The following is a 17761-nucleotide window of genomic DNA, read 5'->3' as shown; positions in this document are numbered from 1 at the left end:
TATATACTTGGTCAATCTCTTTTCCACACTAGGATGTGTTGTTGATCAGCTTTACCCACCAGAGCAGGGTCTAGACTGCACATGTGTAAATATGGCATTTCACGGTGCCATTCTATCACCCCTTTGTAGGTAGAAGACTTTTTACAACTAGCTTATCTATATATGCATATGGCTTTTTGATCTTCTTGGCTAGTTTTGGACTATATTCTGCATTTTATTGTATTTTAGACAGACTGCAACTTTAAGGATTTTGGCGCTCTATCAGCTGCCTGCTTATGTGATTTATAGAAAGTACAAATGTGTGCATTTCCCTTTACCTCAGTGTTGTTTCTGAGAAATCAGTAAGAGAAGGAAAAAAACGTTCTAAGGGGAAATTGCAAAAGTGTATGGGATTTTGGTTAGAAGCTGTCACATCTTTCACCGGCAAAGGAAATGGGGTCAGGATTGCAGAGCGTCATGCTTTAACTCGTATGAAAACCACATGGATACAAGGACAGGGTGTTCCATACAATATGTGTAAGGAAGGCACTTGGCAAAATACTCATCACTTGCATTTTATAGCACCTATATTCTGTTATGAAAGAAGGGCATTGGGCCCACTAGTCACAAGGGCCCAGGGGCAGGTGCATTGAGCCTGCATATAACTCAATTACGAGTAAAGCTGGTACCAGTATTCTTTCTCTAAGGCGTAGAAGCTCTCATCACCTTTTCTTTTTTTGCTGCGCTTTTTTTTCTGGTGCACTAGCAAAGCGGCTATTCATTTGAACTTGGCCTTATTATATTGAACAGAATATGGTATCAGTAATTCTATTCTTGGAGGGGACAGCTGCCTTACATTCCCTAATGCCCATCGTAAACACAAATCTCATGTGTTGGGCACAGTAGTAGTGGAAAGTTCTTTATGAGTTAGAGTATTAGGCGATTTCTTTATCTGTGCAGAAGTCACCTGCTGTGCTGGTCGTTTACAGGAATCTAAGACGCAGTTACGGTATCTCGCTCTCTGGTGTCATTATTCAAGGCTCTTCTTTCATTGAGTACTCGCATAAAAGTTTAACAATAAATAGCCAGGAGAGTATTTCCCAGCATTTGCTGATGTTGTCTTCCAAGAAACATTGGAGCTGCACAGAACCCCAGTTGGGAAACACTGTCCTAAACTCCAATCTATGTCATCAAGTGAGATACAATTCTGTGACAATTCAAGTCTTTTACTCACTCTCCTCAAATGAAGAAGAGAAGCCAACGGGAAAAAGGGGCATGGTCATTTTATTTCCTGGTGGGGTTCACTAAGGACAAAAGACAATACGGGAAATCCTAGAATAAATACTTCCATTTTAGGACATGACTAGATTAAAAGAGGACAATACTAAGTAGCCATACAGGAACACAAGTTTAGTTCTGCTGCTTGGAAATGGTCTTGTTGTCCAAAACCTTTTTTGTCTATGGGAAGCTTTGTACATTTTCGAGCAACCATGAAATTATTCTCTATTTCCAACATATTATAACCCTTGTCCCAAATGGGTCCATGTATAAACTATGTTAGTGCTTCAATAAAAGGTTAATCCATTTTATGTGTTTCATCGTTGCGTTGCATTGCACACAAACACTTTGCAGTGTTTTACGTGGTGTTAAATTATTACTTGCTACAAGTTCTCACAAGAAAATTATATTTTACAGGTCAGATTATGACGATTGGCGGCCAGCCTTGGCGAGTTTGCTGCAACCCATCCCATTTCCTAAGGAGTGAGTATTATCTTGTTTCCATTATCTGCTGTATAAGTGATAATTTAGGTGCTGAAACTAGAGTTTTTCTACAAACTATGCAGATAATGTCCTCAATAGTCCAGAATTAAGTTCTGCAGACCGCTACTGGAGATCTAGGACTGCTTATGAGGGGGGAGTCTTTTTACTTTTCCATGCTAAACATTCATAATTCTACATTAACTTTGTTAAATACTTAAAAAAAACTCTGAGATATATAATTACATTTAAAAAAATTAAAAAGTCCAAGTTTTGGTCAAAAAAATATTAAATTAATCGAACCAAAGAAAAACATGGTGCACTTCTCTAATAAATTACATGAATGTATGTTATAAACCCTTCAGTTCCAAAGATTTAATCCAATACATTTTCTGTGTTGCAAAACTGTATTGTGACATATTATGGTATGTTGTGTCGTAAAATCTCCTCCGTCACTTGCCTTTACTTTATGTTTGTTGAGCATAAAAAGCGAGATCAAGCCAGTCTCACCAATTTTTATAAATGTTGTAACTAGTCATCTTTGTTATTATTTGTGAACTATTGGCTATAAATGGACCAATTACAAGTGGTCCCCTACTTAAAAACCTCTACTTACAACCCCAAGTTACAAACCGACCTCTGGATGTTGGTAATTTACTGTACTTTAGCCCAAGGCTACAATAAACAGCCACAACAGTTATAAAAGGTGTGTGTAATTAAGCTTTAGTGTTAATCCCGGTTCTTATGACAATCCAACATTTTTAAAATCCAATTGTCACAGAGGCCAAAAAATATTTGTCTGGAGTTACAATTATAAAATATACAATTCTGACTTGCATACAAATTCAACTTGAGAACAAACCTACAGAACCTATCTTGTACATAACCCGCGGACTGCCTGTACACTGGTAAAATGATTCCCATCAAAATATGACATCTAATGCTTTTAATGCAGATGTAACACTGGGGGCAAAGGGTAAAAGCCATTGTTTTAAAGGAAATGGGGCTTATTTACTAAGGGTCCTCGGATCCTACTTTTGTCGGATTTACCAACGTTCGGGATGTATGCCACGGTGGCAGGTATTTAACTGGGGATTGTGTTGCACGCGATCAGATTGTGGTGCGGCTGCGCTGTATTTCATGCGACAGACATCGGGGGGGGGGGGGCATCGATCCGACGGATTCGGACGGAGTTCGGGATTTAACTTACAAATTATGTCGCAAGATCAAGCACTTACCGTATTTTTCGGCCTATAAGGCGCACTAAATATCCTTTAATTTTCTCAGAAATCAAAGGTGCGCCTTATAGGCCAGTGCGCCTTATATATGAACTTATACAGAAATGTGCTGAATACAAGATGTACTGTACATTTACCAGTGTTTAATAGCTCCATCCCCAGAAATTTCCTGCACCTTCCCACACAGTATACAGGGTCCCTGGCTCCTGAAGTGCCCTGGCACCACAACTAACATTGTGCCCATCCTGCCCTCACCTAGCACGGAGAGACCGGAGCTGCCATAGTGCCGACCACGAGGCAATCATCATCATCATCAGTAACCAATCCCCCATACCTGACAGCCCTGTAACAGGGGAAAGAGAAGGAGCCACAGGGAACCCCACAGGAATAACACCCTGGCTGAGGAGGGAAGGAGAAGGGGCAGAGGGAGACCGCTTAACCCCTGCTGCATCACCCTGCAGTAACCCCCAGCAGCCCATACCTCTGAGATCGGAGCTCTCTGACACGCTGAAGACAAGTTTCCCGGGAAGTGTAGCTGGCTTGAACTGTGCACAGGTCTGCCACCTGCTGGTCATTTTTAGGTACTGCATTTGATCCTGCGCCTTATACTCCAGTGCGCCTTATATATGAACCTAGATGTCTTAGCAGGCATTTATTAGAGGTGCGCCTTATACTCCGGTGCGCCTTATAGGCCGAAAAATACGGTACATGCATCTGGAAGAAGAAGGGGAACTCCGGCGGACCTGAGCGGGGAAGCGACACATGCAGGATATCGGGCACGATCTTAGTGAATTGCGGCACAGTGCATTATACACAGACAGTGCACTTTCTGTGAACTCCGAGGACCGGGTAAGTAAAAGTGGCCCATTATGTTTAATTTAGGCCTTGGAAATGAAGGCCACATGCCAGCTGTAACATGACAGACATGACTGCTGGGGCCAGTGATTGGCTGGGGAAGTCACATGCCACTGACCTGACCTGTAAATCCTCTCCTACTATGCAAGCTCTACTCATACACATAGAATTGTGAGCTCTGTGCATATAGGGAAATGTGATTTTAACAGTGGCCTGGGCAAACTCTGGTAGGAAAGCGGGATGAAGCTCCCCTATAACATGGTGCTCCAAGTGAGAACTTGCCCTCCGTGAACTCCGAGGAAATCCTGTCAGGATGATTTGTGATAGGTCCTTATGGAGTGGTGGTTTAGTGTCCCAAATTTCCCTGTATTTGTGCTGTTTGGGTTCCATTAAAGACTTTAGAGTTAATCCAAATGAACCTGAGGGGCTCAGGGCTTATTTAACGACTATGGAGCCCAGTGCCCTTCAGGCTCATTTTTGATGCCTTTTTTTGTAAAAACAAGGGCATAAGAAGCTTAAGGAAGAGCAGATCCTGCCAGTTGGGGCGCACACCAGTATGTTAGTGTTCTTGGTTTACAATCCTTCATCCTAGTGGTAATTTGCATCCCAAATTGCCTGGAGAGGTTCCCCTTAATTTCTATATGGTTTTAAGCTCAAAAACCTTGACAATCGTGCAGAAAAAAAGTGTTTGTATTTTTACAACTTGATGGCAGCAGTTGTAAAAACAGGGAGGGTGGTCAAACCCAGAAATGCTTACAAAAGGCAGCTAAGGTACACGTGTTCATGTTTTGATGGAACTAAAGCTGTATATTTGCCACTGAAACAAGACTAATCCTTAAGGAGGGAACTAATGAGCATTTCGGTTTGAGAAAAAAAATCTGCTCCATGGAGAGCAGCTATTAACAGCTGTAATTGTCCCATTTACCAACAATCTATACCCCAGGGTCCTGGTTACCTTGCACGCGCATTGGTTTTAGCAATGTGACTGCAGGTATTAAAGTTCGAGGCAGCAAAAAAACACACTGGCGTCATTTGGCCAAATTTGTCTTTCAGCAATTCACACAGGACTGCATTATTCCACTGTATGTGATGCAATTTACTTTGCAATGTCACCTATAATTGCTTTGTCATTCTCATTAATGGAGATGTGACTGAGGTTTAATTAAGTCACTTGGGGTCCTTGGCAAAACAAAAGTAGTCAGAGTAAAGTTTATGAGCGCTTGGTCAAAGGCTGGCTGTACAAAGGTAGAAGGCAATGGACCCAAAAGGTTCAACTTTTATACAAGGTTGTGTTTTTAATGCAATTTTAGCACCCTTGGCAGATAGTGCTCACACTATTAACTAAAACATTGTACCATATGGGGCTACCAGATGACTTTTTGAGACATTAGATACTCTATGTGACCATTGTTACTGGCTTTAGATCATGCTGTGGCATATGTTGGCAAAAAGTGCACATAACACATTTCCAGCACTTGTGCTGTATGCATGGAAACACAAAATCCTCAAACGGGCTCCCCATCACCACCTGGTGTAACAAACAGGCAGTGACCTAGGTGTCCATGCTCCTGCACTTGGGAGTGCTACAATCTTATTAAAAGGAAATCAGCCATCAAAATCAAGCATGATATACCCGGGGACACGTGCTCATAGATCCCGGCACTGTGACTGTGGTAATCTATGTTTGTTATCCACAGCATCATTCCTTCTAAAATCAACTTTTAAAAATTAGCTAATGAACTGAAGGGCTCTGGGTTTTTTTTACCAAACCCCTCTGTGCTGTAGCTTCACAGACTGTTAGACCGTCTCCCCGCTCCCTCTGCACTTCCTCCCTCCCTGCTGGACGTAACTTCAGGCAGTGGTGAAGAAGAAAGGATAACAAATATAGGAATATTACCACAGTAAGTGTCCCTGGTTTATCATGCTTGATTTTCATGGTGATTTCCTTTAACTGTTTAGTGCTAGTCATGAAAAGCATTTTCAGTGTTTATACCAACTCGCACCCATTGTCTTTGGCAAGTAGAATTCCCAAGTCCCTTGGCTACTGTTTATATAACAAGGCTTCCAAAAAACATGGTGCAGGCATTTTTTTCCCTGATCACATTATACTGGTGCTGTGTCCACATTTGGCCTGGTGCGGTCAACTTATTTGCCTCTAAACTCCCGCAGATCATGTGGCTTGGAAAATATAATCACATTAAATAACAGTACAAGAATACATTGACAATGTATTTTTTTCTCCTTAAGATGATTGATACCACATTTTAAGAAATTAGGCTCTTTTATAGAATACATTTGGGGGCCTAAATATGAATCCAACTTCAGAGCTGCATCTGCAGAGTTTATATGTTCTTCTTTGTGTATATCTTGGTTCCCTACAGATATTACGTTTTCCTCCCGCATTGAGTGTGATATGCATCAGATTTGCTGTAGAAATTACTGTGATAGTCCCAATTGTCATTGGTTTAGTGGACATGCTGCATATGCTTCAAAAATAACCCCTTTCATACTTTTCACTAAAGAAGCATTTTTGTTCACATTAGCACTAATTCCATTACTAGAGAGTAATGTATGTGCTCTAGTCTACAAAATACCAGAACCCCAGCAGACATACATTAATAGTAATGGGGTCCATCAGAATTCAGCAATGTCATGCACCTTTTTGGTGTTGGTATGTCCAGAAATGTTATTGATGTATTGAATCCTTACATATGAATCAATAAAGCATTGAAAATGTACTAATAGTTATGTGTATTTCTGTTTCTTACAGAGCTCTTGCCCATGAAACCTTTACAAAGTAAGTATCATTTGCTAAAATGTCCAATTCTACAATTGCAGGGTATTAATATGTCGTGGGTGATAATGATAACAGCCATATATGCTATACATACTATACCTAAATGCTGTAAATAGAACTCAGTAGATACAAACACCTCTGGAAAACATACTTTCCTCACGGTCTTGTTAAATTCAGTGTTATTATGTAGATCTAATGAAGGCAGAACTTCCCAGCTGAGCCAAGTAACCTGTGTTTTCTTGTCCTGCCCATGTAGGGAACTGAAATACGTCATTCAGAGATTTGCAGAGGACCCCAGGCAAGAGGTAAGAATTTCCCATGGGGCCATTGATGGTGTGAAGAGCTAGATCACTTATGTTATTGTGGTTTATAGCAGGGCAGCTGTTATAACTGGATGCATGTGACTCACTTAATGTTATGGAAAAAACGTAATTGACCTGGTGGCTATTAAAGAAGCTATGTCACCAGGCCTTCTAGAATTGAGTTATGTCCAGTCTGTACTGTATAGATGAAGATCAGCTTTACACATAGAAATTTTGTTAGCCTACAAGTTGGCGGAAGCTTGGGACTACACTATTTCGGCTATACCCATGCTCACTTATGGAGGTCCAATGATAAGCTAAGAAACCAGCAAACACTGTGATGACTGCTTATTTTATTAATGCATAAGAAGCCAATCCTCCTTGGAAACTAATGGTACGGGAATGAACAAGGGTTTTTTTTCACACAAACTGCTGCATGTACCGTATTTTTCGGACTATAAGGCGCACAAAAAATTCTTTGATTTTCTCAGAAATCCAAGTTGCGCCTTATAGTCCAGTGCGCCTTATGTATGAACCGTACTTACAGACAACAGCTGCCTTGAACTGTGCACATGTCTGCCACCTGCTGGTCATTCATCCTTATAATCAGGTGCACTTTATAATGCGGTGTGCCTTATAGTCCGAAAAATAAGGTAAATGGTTGTAGAACAAGATCTAATAGGCCTTGTCTGTAGGCACTTCATATGACCAGACTCCATATGGCGTATAGGATAGCCTTGTCTACAGATGGTTTCATCTAGTCAGACTGCATCTACAAGTGGCATATATCTATACAGCTATATGCAGCTATTCCACTATACACACATTGGGGGAAGAGGATCAAGACTGAGGAATATGCCTTTTAATGAATCCTGGGGTCTCCTCTACCTGAAACTCAAATCTATGCTATTTCCAAACTATGTCTTTTGGGAGAAAAACTATGGTAGTCATTGATGTATCTTTTAAATCTTTCAGGAGAATTTTTATATAAATAATAATAATACCATAAAAAATTAATATAGTATAATAGCCCCATTTTGTTATCCAGTTTTAGAGTCAAGATTAAACTGGAGACACATTCCCTTTAAGTGGTTTGTCCAGTTTAAATGCAAAGCTCCTATGTGTTAAAATAATTAAAATAAACATATCAGCCACCTCGCAACTGTATTTTTATAATGGACAACCCCTTTAAAACTCCTTCTCTGAAGGAGACTTCACCTAGGTACAATTCAAGTGAGTAGGTGAATAGCTATGGTCAGTTATGAGAAGTGCATATTTCACCTTTTGTAACCCATCTGCTTATCTATGGTTATAGACCAGGTACCTGCAGACGTGTCCCTTTGACTTGTGACTGTTTTCTGAGAGCATGTGAGACAATGTGCTGTGTGAGCCTGAGGTTGGCTGGTGACCTCATAGCATTACCACTGTCATTAAGAAATGCTGCTTATTTCCTGTAAACTGGGTCAGATGTTTATGCACAAAGAACATATTTATCCGAAGTCTGAATATTCTCCCCTGGTCACCGCCAGCTACGGGAACATTTACAGTTTGTATTATAGGAACCCTGGGGCGAAATACTTAAGGTCGTGGTAAATGACTTCTGTGTCTCTTATATGATTAGGGCACAGTGTTTGCTTTTAGAGCTGAATTCTACAGGGGAACCTATTTTATTACTATTTTATTTTGTTATCCTTTTGTAACAGTTGGGGTCAGGGCCGATTCTAGCCTTTTTGCTGCCTGAGGTGAAAATTGTAATGCCCCCTCCCCTTCCCCCCCAAAAAAATTCTAGCCCTGATCTCCGATATTGAGCCCACTGAATTTACAGACGGTAATAAGCATCTAAAACCTGATTAAAGTATGTCAACAATATTACGAACAATATCCCCACACAGCGGACATGACACAACTGATTTCTCTAATTATTAAAACTTTTACTTGCCTCCTCCCACGCCGAGGTTCTCTCCAAGCTTCCTGCTGGGCAGCGATTCTGTGAATAGACTCAGGCAGTATGACGCCATTAAACGCCATCTGCATCCTTCAGAGCATTAAAGCAGCAGAGACTAACAGGTCCGCGCTGCGCTGCTCCACTCTACCGCTTGCACGTACAGACTTGCTGGCTGCAGGTCCGACTGCTAGCTAGCGACTTTGATGAGTGCCCGAATCACTCACAGCTATTTTGCCGCCACCTTCAGGGCTTTTTATCCCTCCTAGTGGCAGACGTAGTCCTTGGTGGGGACACACTAAAAACTGGTGTGTATGGTGCCATTTAATCCTTTTATTTTTCTCTCGTTTTTTTTCCCCCACACTACTTTAATATACATTGAGTGATTTGGCTGTGAACAACCTGATACAACTAAACACTGGTGAAATGAAATAAATTGGTGTTCCTAGACAAAAAAACCATCACAATAAAATCTGTCTTATGATATGTCTGTAAAATAATCATCTTAAAGGAAACCTACCACTTGAAGTGGCAGGTTTCAGATGGAAATACCGAGCACCAGCTCAGGGTGAGCTGGTGCCGGAGCTTATTTTTGTTAGTGTTTTAAACTTTATAGCCGGCGGAGGGAGGTACGCGCTCGGCGCTTACCATGCGCGCGACCGTGCGCGCGGCTACATAGGAAGTGAAGGGGAGCCGCGCGCATGGTAAGCGCCGAGTGCCTACCTCCCTGCGCCGGCTATAAAGTTTAAAAAGTGTTTTAAACCGCGATACCGCGGTTTAAAACACTAACAAAAATAAGCTCCGGCACCAGCTCACCCTGTGCTGGTGCTCGGTATTTTCTTCTGAAACCTGCCACTTCAAGTGGTAGGTTTCCTTTAAGGCTCTGCTTTGTACTATTCCTCTGTTATACTTTCAAGAAATATATGTATAAATTGACTACCGGTTTTATCCCCCATTCTCCTTGTCAAAGGGGTGTGTCCCTGTAGTCTTATTCTGATAGGGCGACTGTATGAGGGAGAGCAGGTAGGCACCATTCTCCAACATGAGATCTACATCTGCAAAAAATGTATTCATATTAAATTGGAATATGAGAGGAACACTACAACTTCTGAGTATTAATAATAGATATTCCAAAATTTTTATAAGTAATGCAAGTAATACAGGATTTAAGCATAACATATCAGCTACACATTGTATTATTATACGTTTGCCCAATTGATTTCCTGGCAGAATTTCAAGGCCTTTGGTATATTTTGCATTTCCTCTTCCCTTTATTAACTATATTATATTTTCCCACAATGGAATTTTATTTTTAACATTTGTTTTGGAAAATTGGTTCTGTTGTAGTTGGATCGTTTTAATAAAGGCAGTTTTGCAACTCTAATTACATTTACAGAATAGCTTGTTTTGTTGATGAGATGACTTGGTGGGACATCATTTAATGACTACACTGGGGATACTTCTCTATATGTAATGGAAACTTTTATGTTTAGTGTGGTGTTCTGTTTAGAAACTTTACATTCTATTAGGGAAAAAATGAACTGGCAATCCCCCAATTATAAGAAAACAAATTAGGCATTCAAATGTTATTAAATCATTTACAATAGTATTCCTCACAATATTATATTATTATAAATTCTCCTCACACCTCAACTGACCACACTACATCCCCACATATATCAAGTAATACTCTGACCCCCTCAATCTATTATCTTAATAAACTATTGTAATGTACCGTATTTTTCGGACTATAAGGCGCACATAAAAACCTAAGATTTCCTTAGAAATCCAAAGTGCGCCTTACAGTCCGGTGCGCCTTATATGTGAAACAAGCTCCGGGCCACGGCAGACCAGAGCCGCAGCTGCGACCCTGCATGGCCAGCAGTACTAGAGGGGGACTCGGCAGTGACTGGTGGAGGCAAGGAGGAGGAGGGCAGTGGACCCTACTTACATAGGTCCCCACTACCGGAGACCCTTCACAGCAGATCTCCTGTGGGAACTGCAGACCACGCAGCGCGAACAACAGGCGCCATAGCGCGAACCAACTTCTGCCGCGTGCACAGACACCATTCTAACCATCTCCCTGTGTGACCGCTCACCTCTTCTCCACGGCTATTCGGGGTGCTGACAGTTGCCAGGTCACTGCTGTGGAGAGTCGCTTTAACAGAGCTGGTTGCGACCTCTCCGCTCGGCATCCAAACCATGCCCCCCGACCCTCTTCTAACCCAAGCAGCCGCCAGGAACCTGCACCTTATAGTCCGGTGCGCCTTATATATGCACCTATACATCGTAGCTGGCCTTTATTCATAATGCGCCTTATAGTATAATACACTAAATTATTAATACAGTGCCCCCTGTTATGATTACATACAGTCACCCAAAAATAAAATACATACAACACCCCTCTGTATACAGTATATGTAGTGTGTTGATTTTTAATTCAGTAAAAAAAAAATTGCCTGTCATGAGTCTATAGCTGCCTCTACTGTCTGGGCTTCTTTTGATGGATGATCTTTAAGAAACACAAAAAATTCAATTATTTTCAGGGTTGGCAAAGCTCAACTAGGTTCATATCAAAAGCAGATGTGCATTTTCTAATGAATGTTATGCTTGGTCTTTGTATTTTTAAGTACAAAAATTAGGATATCCTTGCAATATTTAATGATTTCACACACACATAGATACAGGCAGTCCCCGGGTTACGTACAAGATAGGTTCCATAGGTTTGTTCTTAAGTTGAATTAGTTTGTACGGTAAGTCAAAACTGTATATTTTACAATTGTAAATCCAGACAAAAAAATGTTTTGAATGTTTTGCCCCAGTGACAATAGTCATTTCCAATTTTTCTAATTTCAAAGCTTCATTACAGACACTTTAAAGCTGATTATTGCAGTCTGGGACTATAGTAAACCATCCAGAGATCACAGTGGGCAGAGGGCTCTGACTGTAACTATGGGTTTCTTAAGTTGGGGGCCGCCTGTTTATATATTTGGGAGGGGGGGTTACATAATGGGGAGAATGTAGATCACTATAACATTGGGGATAATGCATAAGAAAAAAAGGAGCTGTTCAACATTGTCTTCTATTGTACATAACTCTACACTAGTTTTGATAAAATGTCTAATAGATATTTATGGACAAATCCCCCATCTCATCTCAGTAGTAACTAGGTATATATTGTATTGCAGCTTTTCCTTACAATAAAAAGGAATGATATGCCATCAGAAATTCTCACTGAGGCAACGGTGCTCTCTGGGGAAGGAAAGAACTTAAAAGAATTTGCCCATGAAAGAATTCTCAAATTTTAATACCCAAGTGATTTTTACCCATTAAAGATCATTTTTAACCCCTTACAATTTTGCTCAATTTTATTGCTGTTTTAGTTCCTATAACTCGGTGATGATCATTGTTAAATGAGTGCAGGCAGGGCCTTTCTAACCAGACGCTTCATGATCTCTCTAGTGCTGTGAGCTGACAATGTGGTTAGATTATCAGGATACAGGTTTATGTACACTTTCAGTCAGCTTTGGACCATTTACTAGTATCTGACACACAGAAGAGAGATAAGAGAGATGATGAGATCCATGTGATACATATTACACATGACATACTCAGCTCTACTGTATCTCACCTATAACTCATCTGTGCCTCCCCCACATAAAAATCTTATCTGTCTGTAACTTTACTCTCCACACATGCCGGCAGGAAGTCTGTGTGTGTGAGCTCGTCCTGGAATACAAGGGTGGGGGATAGAGGCAGAGAGCAGCTTGGCTCAGTGCAGTGTCAGAATATATTCATGAGAATACCCCTTTAAGCATGAATTCTGGAAATCTGCCACTAGAATACACACTTATTATAATAGTCATTATTGTCTAAATCTATCTCCAATGTCTGAAAAATATAATTTCCTCCTCCCACAGGTCCACTCGTGTCTCTTAAGCGTCAGAGCTGGGAAAGACGGCTGGTTCCAGCTGTACAGCCCCGGAGGGGTTGCCTGTGATGACGATGGTGAACTCTTTGCCAGTATGGTACGTGTCTGCAATAATGTGAGTTTGATTTTTATTTGTGAAGTTGATGGGGGGAACCATTTATTGTTTGACGCATGCACCTTTTTTCATTTTCTACAAGTGATATATTGTATATATATCTCAGAAGTAATATTATAAGACTCCATCTTCATCCCAATCTTTTCATTATTATATTGCACATAAAAGAGACAAATACATTATTATTTTGAAAGTTTTTTTAATATTCCTTTTATGCAGAACCTTTTTTCTACGTTCTTCCTGCACCAGTTAGGGACAGTTGTACATTTGCATCTAAATTTGCACACAAATGTACCAAATCTGAATGTGTATAACAAATCTGGAGCCTGAAGTGAAAAATGGAGCGGCTTGTTGCACATTTGCCAAAAAAAACCACATATTCGGCAGTTTAAAGACAAAAAACATTTATACGTGCTCTTTGTGTACACTTTGTAGATATTTTCCAGAATTATTCAGAATTCCAATATTGAAACTGTATTTTACCACCAAAACAGTTTAGTTTTCCTGTCCTTAAGGTCCCTTTAAAACTAATATACTGTTGAAATGAAAATGGTACAGTCTTTTTTTTTTTTTAAATCCCTTTGCCAAAACAGCAGCCTTGCCGCTGTACACCATCTCTAGCAGCCCTCGATTTGGAAGGAATGTTGATACATATTTGCCAGAATTAATGGCTTGTTACCGTATACCATGAATGTTAGCTTGCCAGACAAGTACCTGAAACAAAACACCCTGGGTTTCCATCTCAAAAGAAGAATTTAGATGCTGTGGAAGATTGTACATGTTGTAAATCCCAGTCACAGCTGGTCATGCTGACTAACAGAAATCTGCCTTGCCTTTGTACACTACATGGGATGGGGTATATACATAGAGGAGGTGAAAAAGTGCATGTTATAATTTGTAATCAAAAGGGAATATTGAACATCAGGAAGAAATTTCCAAATGGGCACCAAATTACTCATCTTTGTATTTATAAAATATAAAAAAAAAAAAAAAAAATCTCTGGATAATATAACAAAGTCAACATGTGAAACCCTTGTGTCATTGTAGCAGTTCAGTTGGCACAGGCAACACATTAATTTAGAAGCTGGGGGTTTTGTATATGAACTGTTTGGGGCCCATATATACATGTGGTTTGAGGTCCCAAATCAACCTGTATGAGAACTTTCTGAGTGCTCAAATTAAAAAAAAAAAACCTTTATACTCCCTTAGATGTGAAAATTGCAGCGCCTCCTCTTTCCTTGCTACAGTGAAGCTGTGATGACAACCAGGCTTTATTGCGCATGCGCTTTACCTATGGCACACGCAGTGAATCTATCAGCTTCAGTTGGTGCCAAGCAGAATGAGGGAAGAATAATTTTTTTTGTATGTGCTAAGGAAAAAAAACTCACACAAGGCTATTCGGGACCCTAAACCCAAAGTGGAAACTAAAACTGTTGCCCTGGCAGTTTCTTTTTTGATCCTGAATGACATTATATTATGAATTTGCTGTGTAACCTTATGTTAACTTTCAATAACCATTAACATTATTTTATGGATTGGTTTACATTAAGGCCGCATGAATCTCCATTTGAAGCCAGTCAATAAATTTTATGTGCCATTAGAAAATTTGTCCTACAAAAACTTGTCCTACAAAAAAACAAGTCCCATTAAAACTACATTTCTAACAGAAAGGCAAAAAAAATTTACTCTGTCTGTATAGTGTCCCTTGTATACCATCTATAGAGACACCTATAAGGGCAAGCAGATTTGGAATAATCCTGCACCTGCTGCCTTTAAACCTATCCACAGTCGATGGATATCGGGATGCATGAGAGATCCATGTGCTCTAGTACCGATATCAAAGTGAAGAACCCCAATAATATTCAGCTTACCAGGGATGAAATGCGAAACCAAGGCTGGGCTCCCTAGCTCGTACCTCTTCAATAATACTGCCAGCTATGGGGTCAATTATAGGTGCTAATTATTTAAGCTTACAAGTATGGTGACCAAAGCCCAGAGATCTCATTTCTATGAAGTTGAGAAACAGGAAGTTCAGAACTGAAGTTTATGTTCCTCCTTATGTAAATGATGTCATTACATTCTGCACATACCAGACCATGTGTACTTTGCTTCCAATGATGTCATTTATTTTGCAAATTTATACACAAAGAGCCTCTATGCAATAGAGCTGTGAGAAGATATATGAAGGGGGAACCTATGTGCATTTATTATAACTATGAAGTCAGTTTCCTGATGGTCTTGTTGCGTGGAAGAGCTGCCCCAACCAGTTCACCAGACCAGACTCAAAAGATTCACTTGCAGTCACAGACACCATGTAGATGGTGCTCTCAGCATTATTTTAAAGCAACATATCCTTAGCTTCTTCAGACTGTAGAAAGAGTGCAAAGGTACAGACGGAGGCGGTTTATCGAAGGATATCCTTCTGTTGAATTTGTGGTAGAACAGAGAGCAATAAGTTACTCCATAAATTGCTGTGTTGGCACTTTGCAATAAATAAATGGGTTTTTGTTGTAATTTGGGCAGTTGGTCTCAAAAAGGTTTTCCATCACTGCCCTAGATGCTTCTAGTACTTGACATTTTTACTAGAAGTTTGATCCAACAAGCATAATCTATTTATTGTCCAGACTACAAGGGTTGTCTTTGTAGTCTATTAATGTAGAAAGACATAGGTCTGCGTTGCTGGGTGTACCAAACTTTAATACAATTGGTTGCAATGCATAGCCGTTAACACTTTTTTTGTACCTGTCTACCTACCATTCTGTGTCTTCTAATGTGTTTCTTATTTACAGGTTCACATTTTGATGGGCTCATGCTACAAGACTAAGAAATTCCTATTGTCGTTGGCTGAAAACAAGCTGGGACCATGCATGTTACTTGCCTTGCGAGGAAACCAGACCATGGTGGAGGTAGGAGAGCCTGCCAGGACTGTATCTGAGCACACATTGCATTAATGATTTGCAGCAAACAGAGCACAGATGGCCATATTTGTTGTGTACGTGGCAAAATTTCCTGTGTCCCCCATTATATCTCAGCTTTGCTGTGACTGCACGATGGAATAGGAAGGTCGAAAACAGATAAAGGATCCAGAGAAAGGGTGGACTCGATTACAAAGAGTAGAAGAGAGGAAGCAAGCACATAATGACACAATGGTGACGTCAGCTAGGCGTTATACTGCACTGTGTAAACACAGAGAGATTCTGTCATTTACTGGATTCCTCATCTCCCAGCAGATAATCTCAAGCCCAGAGACATAGTGTCCATGGTATATATAAGTGCAGTCTATATTCTGATATCACAGCTTCTGGAGGTTCTCAGAACTGGACACATGTGAGATAAAGTAGAAGGCAGCCTCTCACCAGTTTTAATAGAGAGCAATAACTTGCAAACTAAAATTACATCTATGCTGCTACTTCATTACAACTGCCATGGTAGATGTGGTAGATCCTGCAGGTGTAGGGGTTCTTACCCAGGTTGGCACCACACAACTACTGACACCTCTATCCATTTACAGGACTCAAGAGTCACATAGAATTTCATGCTCATTGAGCAGACTGCATCCAGTGTAAACATCATAAGAATAGAGAGCACTCGCCAGAAAGCTCCTTTACTTTACTGCTTTTTTTTCAGCAGCAAGACAAAAAGGCAACAAGTTACCATTCAGGATCTTGGAATGCCGTCTATTCCCCTGATGTTATTAGAAAACAGTTGGTGCCCCATCCAATGAGAATGTTAATGGAGGCCATATTGGTTGTCACCATGCTTTCAAATGGACTTTATGTTTATTTGAATGTGAAAAATGATGGGGGGGGGGGGGGTGAACATTGTTATTGACTTACCTTAAACCATGACTTATTGCTCCTTTATAGATTCTTTGTCTGATGCTGGAATACAATATCATAGAAAACAATGACACGCAGCTGCAGATCATCTCAACCCTGGAGAGCACTGATGTAGGGAAGAGGATGTACGAGCAGTTGTGTGACAGACAGCGGGAGCTGAAGGAGTTGGTAAGTGGTTTGTCATTTCAATCTGTGTACAATGGAGGAACGTGAGCATTGTAGAAAACTGAGCATGGAAAATGGATTTACTTGCTTGGCTCATTTATTACATCTAGTACAAAGTAAACCTCTGCATACAGCAATAGTGGACTGTCCACATGACCACTAAGAACAAATTACACTGGATCTATTTCCATAAATTATAATAAATAGTAATAATATATATATACATATGTAAAGCTTTCGGGTTAAAAAAATGAGTAAGGGCTTATTTTTAGCGATTGTTTATTCCATGTACAAAAAACATTTTCATTCTTGCACTAAAAAGAAAAATCAACATTTATTCAAATATAATCGTACCTTCATCTGTAGGAACATCATCATAACTCTAAAAAAAAGCCTAAATTCTATTGTGAATCTCTTGTGACTCTTCTGCCTTTCAAATCATTGGCCCAGGTTTCAATGAGCTACAAGCTGCTTGTAGGACATTTCATCTGTCAGTTTCCTCTTTCTCCATGAAGCTTTCAGGTTGGAGGGGGAAGAATTAAAAGGGAACCGGTCACCAGGAGACCTCGATTTTAGCCCTCCACACTTCCCCATAGAGCATTGCATGTACACTGCTAAACATCTTTTATCGCAAGAATCGGCTTTACAGAGAAAAAGATAACTTATATTTTACCTTTGAAAGACCTGTGCAGTGTGACTACTCCAGTCGCCAAATGGGCGGGGTTGAAGAGGAGTATATCCCCCCACCCCCACCCTCGGGAAACGTCTCCTCAGTGTCTCATTTTCAAACCAATATTACCGCCCCACATCCGCCCTTCGTCTTCATTTGAACGCCCCCTT

At 40.4% G+C, this 17761-nt stretch overlaps 1 protein-coding gene across 5 annotated transcripts in view; it reads left to right on the top strand.

Moving 5' to 3' along the window:
- Window positions 1–17761, top strand: part of CMIP (c-Maf inducing protein) — a 111176-nt gene that overhangs the window by 83638 nt on the left and 9777 nt on the right. For 3 of the 5 annotated variants that reach the window (XM_072117544.1, XM_072117547.1, XM_072117549.1), the window contains 6 exons: window positions 1675–1740; window positions 6601–6627; window positions 6884–6932; window positions 12792–12917; window positions 15707–15823; window positions 16784–16924. In XM_072117544.1, the coding sequence (XP_071973645.1) occupies window positions 1675–1740; window positions 6601–6627; window positions 6884–6932; window positions 12792–12917; window positions 15707–15823; window positions 16784–16924 (526 nt within the window). The remainder of the gene's footprint in view (window positions 1–1674; window positions 1741–6600; window positions 6628–6883; window positions 6933–12791; window positions 12918–15706; window positions 15824–16783; window positions 16925–17761) is intronic. The other 2 variants (XM_072117545.1, XM_072117548.1) reach the window with 1 other exon arrangement.

Source organism: Engystomops pustulosus, chromosome 7 (genome assembly GCF_040894005.1).
Source record: "Engystomops pustulosus chromosome 7, aEngPut4.maternal, whole genome shotgun sequence".
Classification (NCBI taxonomy): domain Eukaryota; kingdom Metazoa; phylum Chordata; class Amphibia; order Anura; family Leptodactylidae; genus Engystomops; species Engystomops pustulosus.
This window is presented reverse-complemented; position numbering and strand designations above follow the sequence as displayed.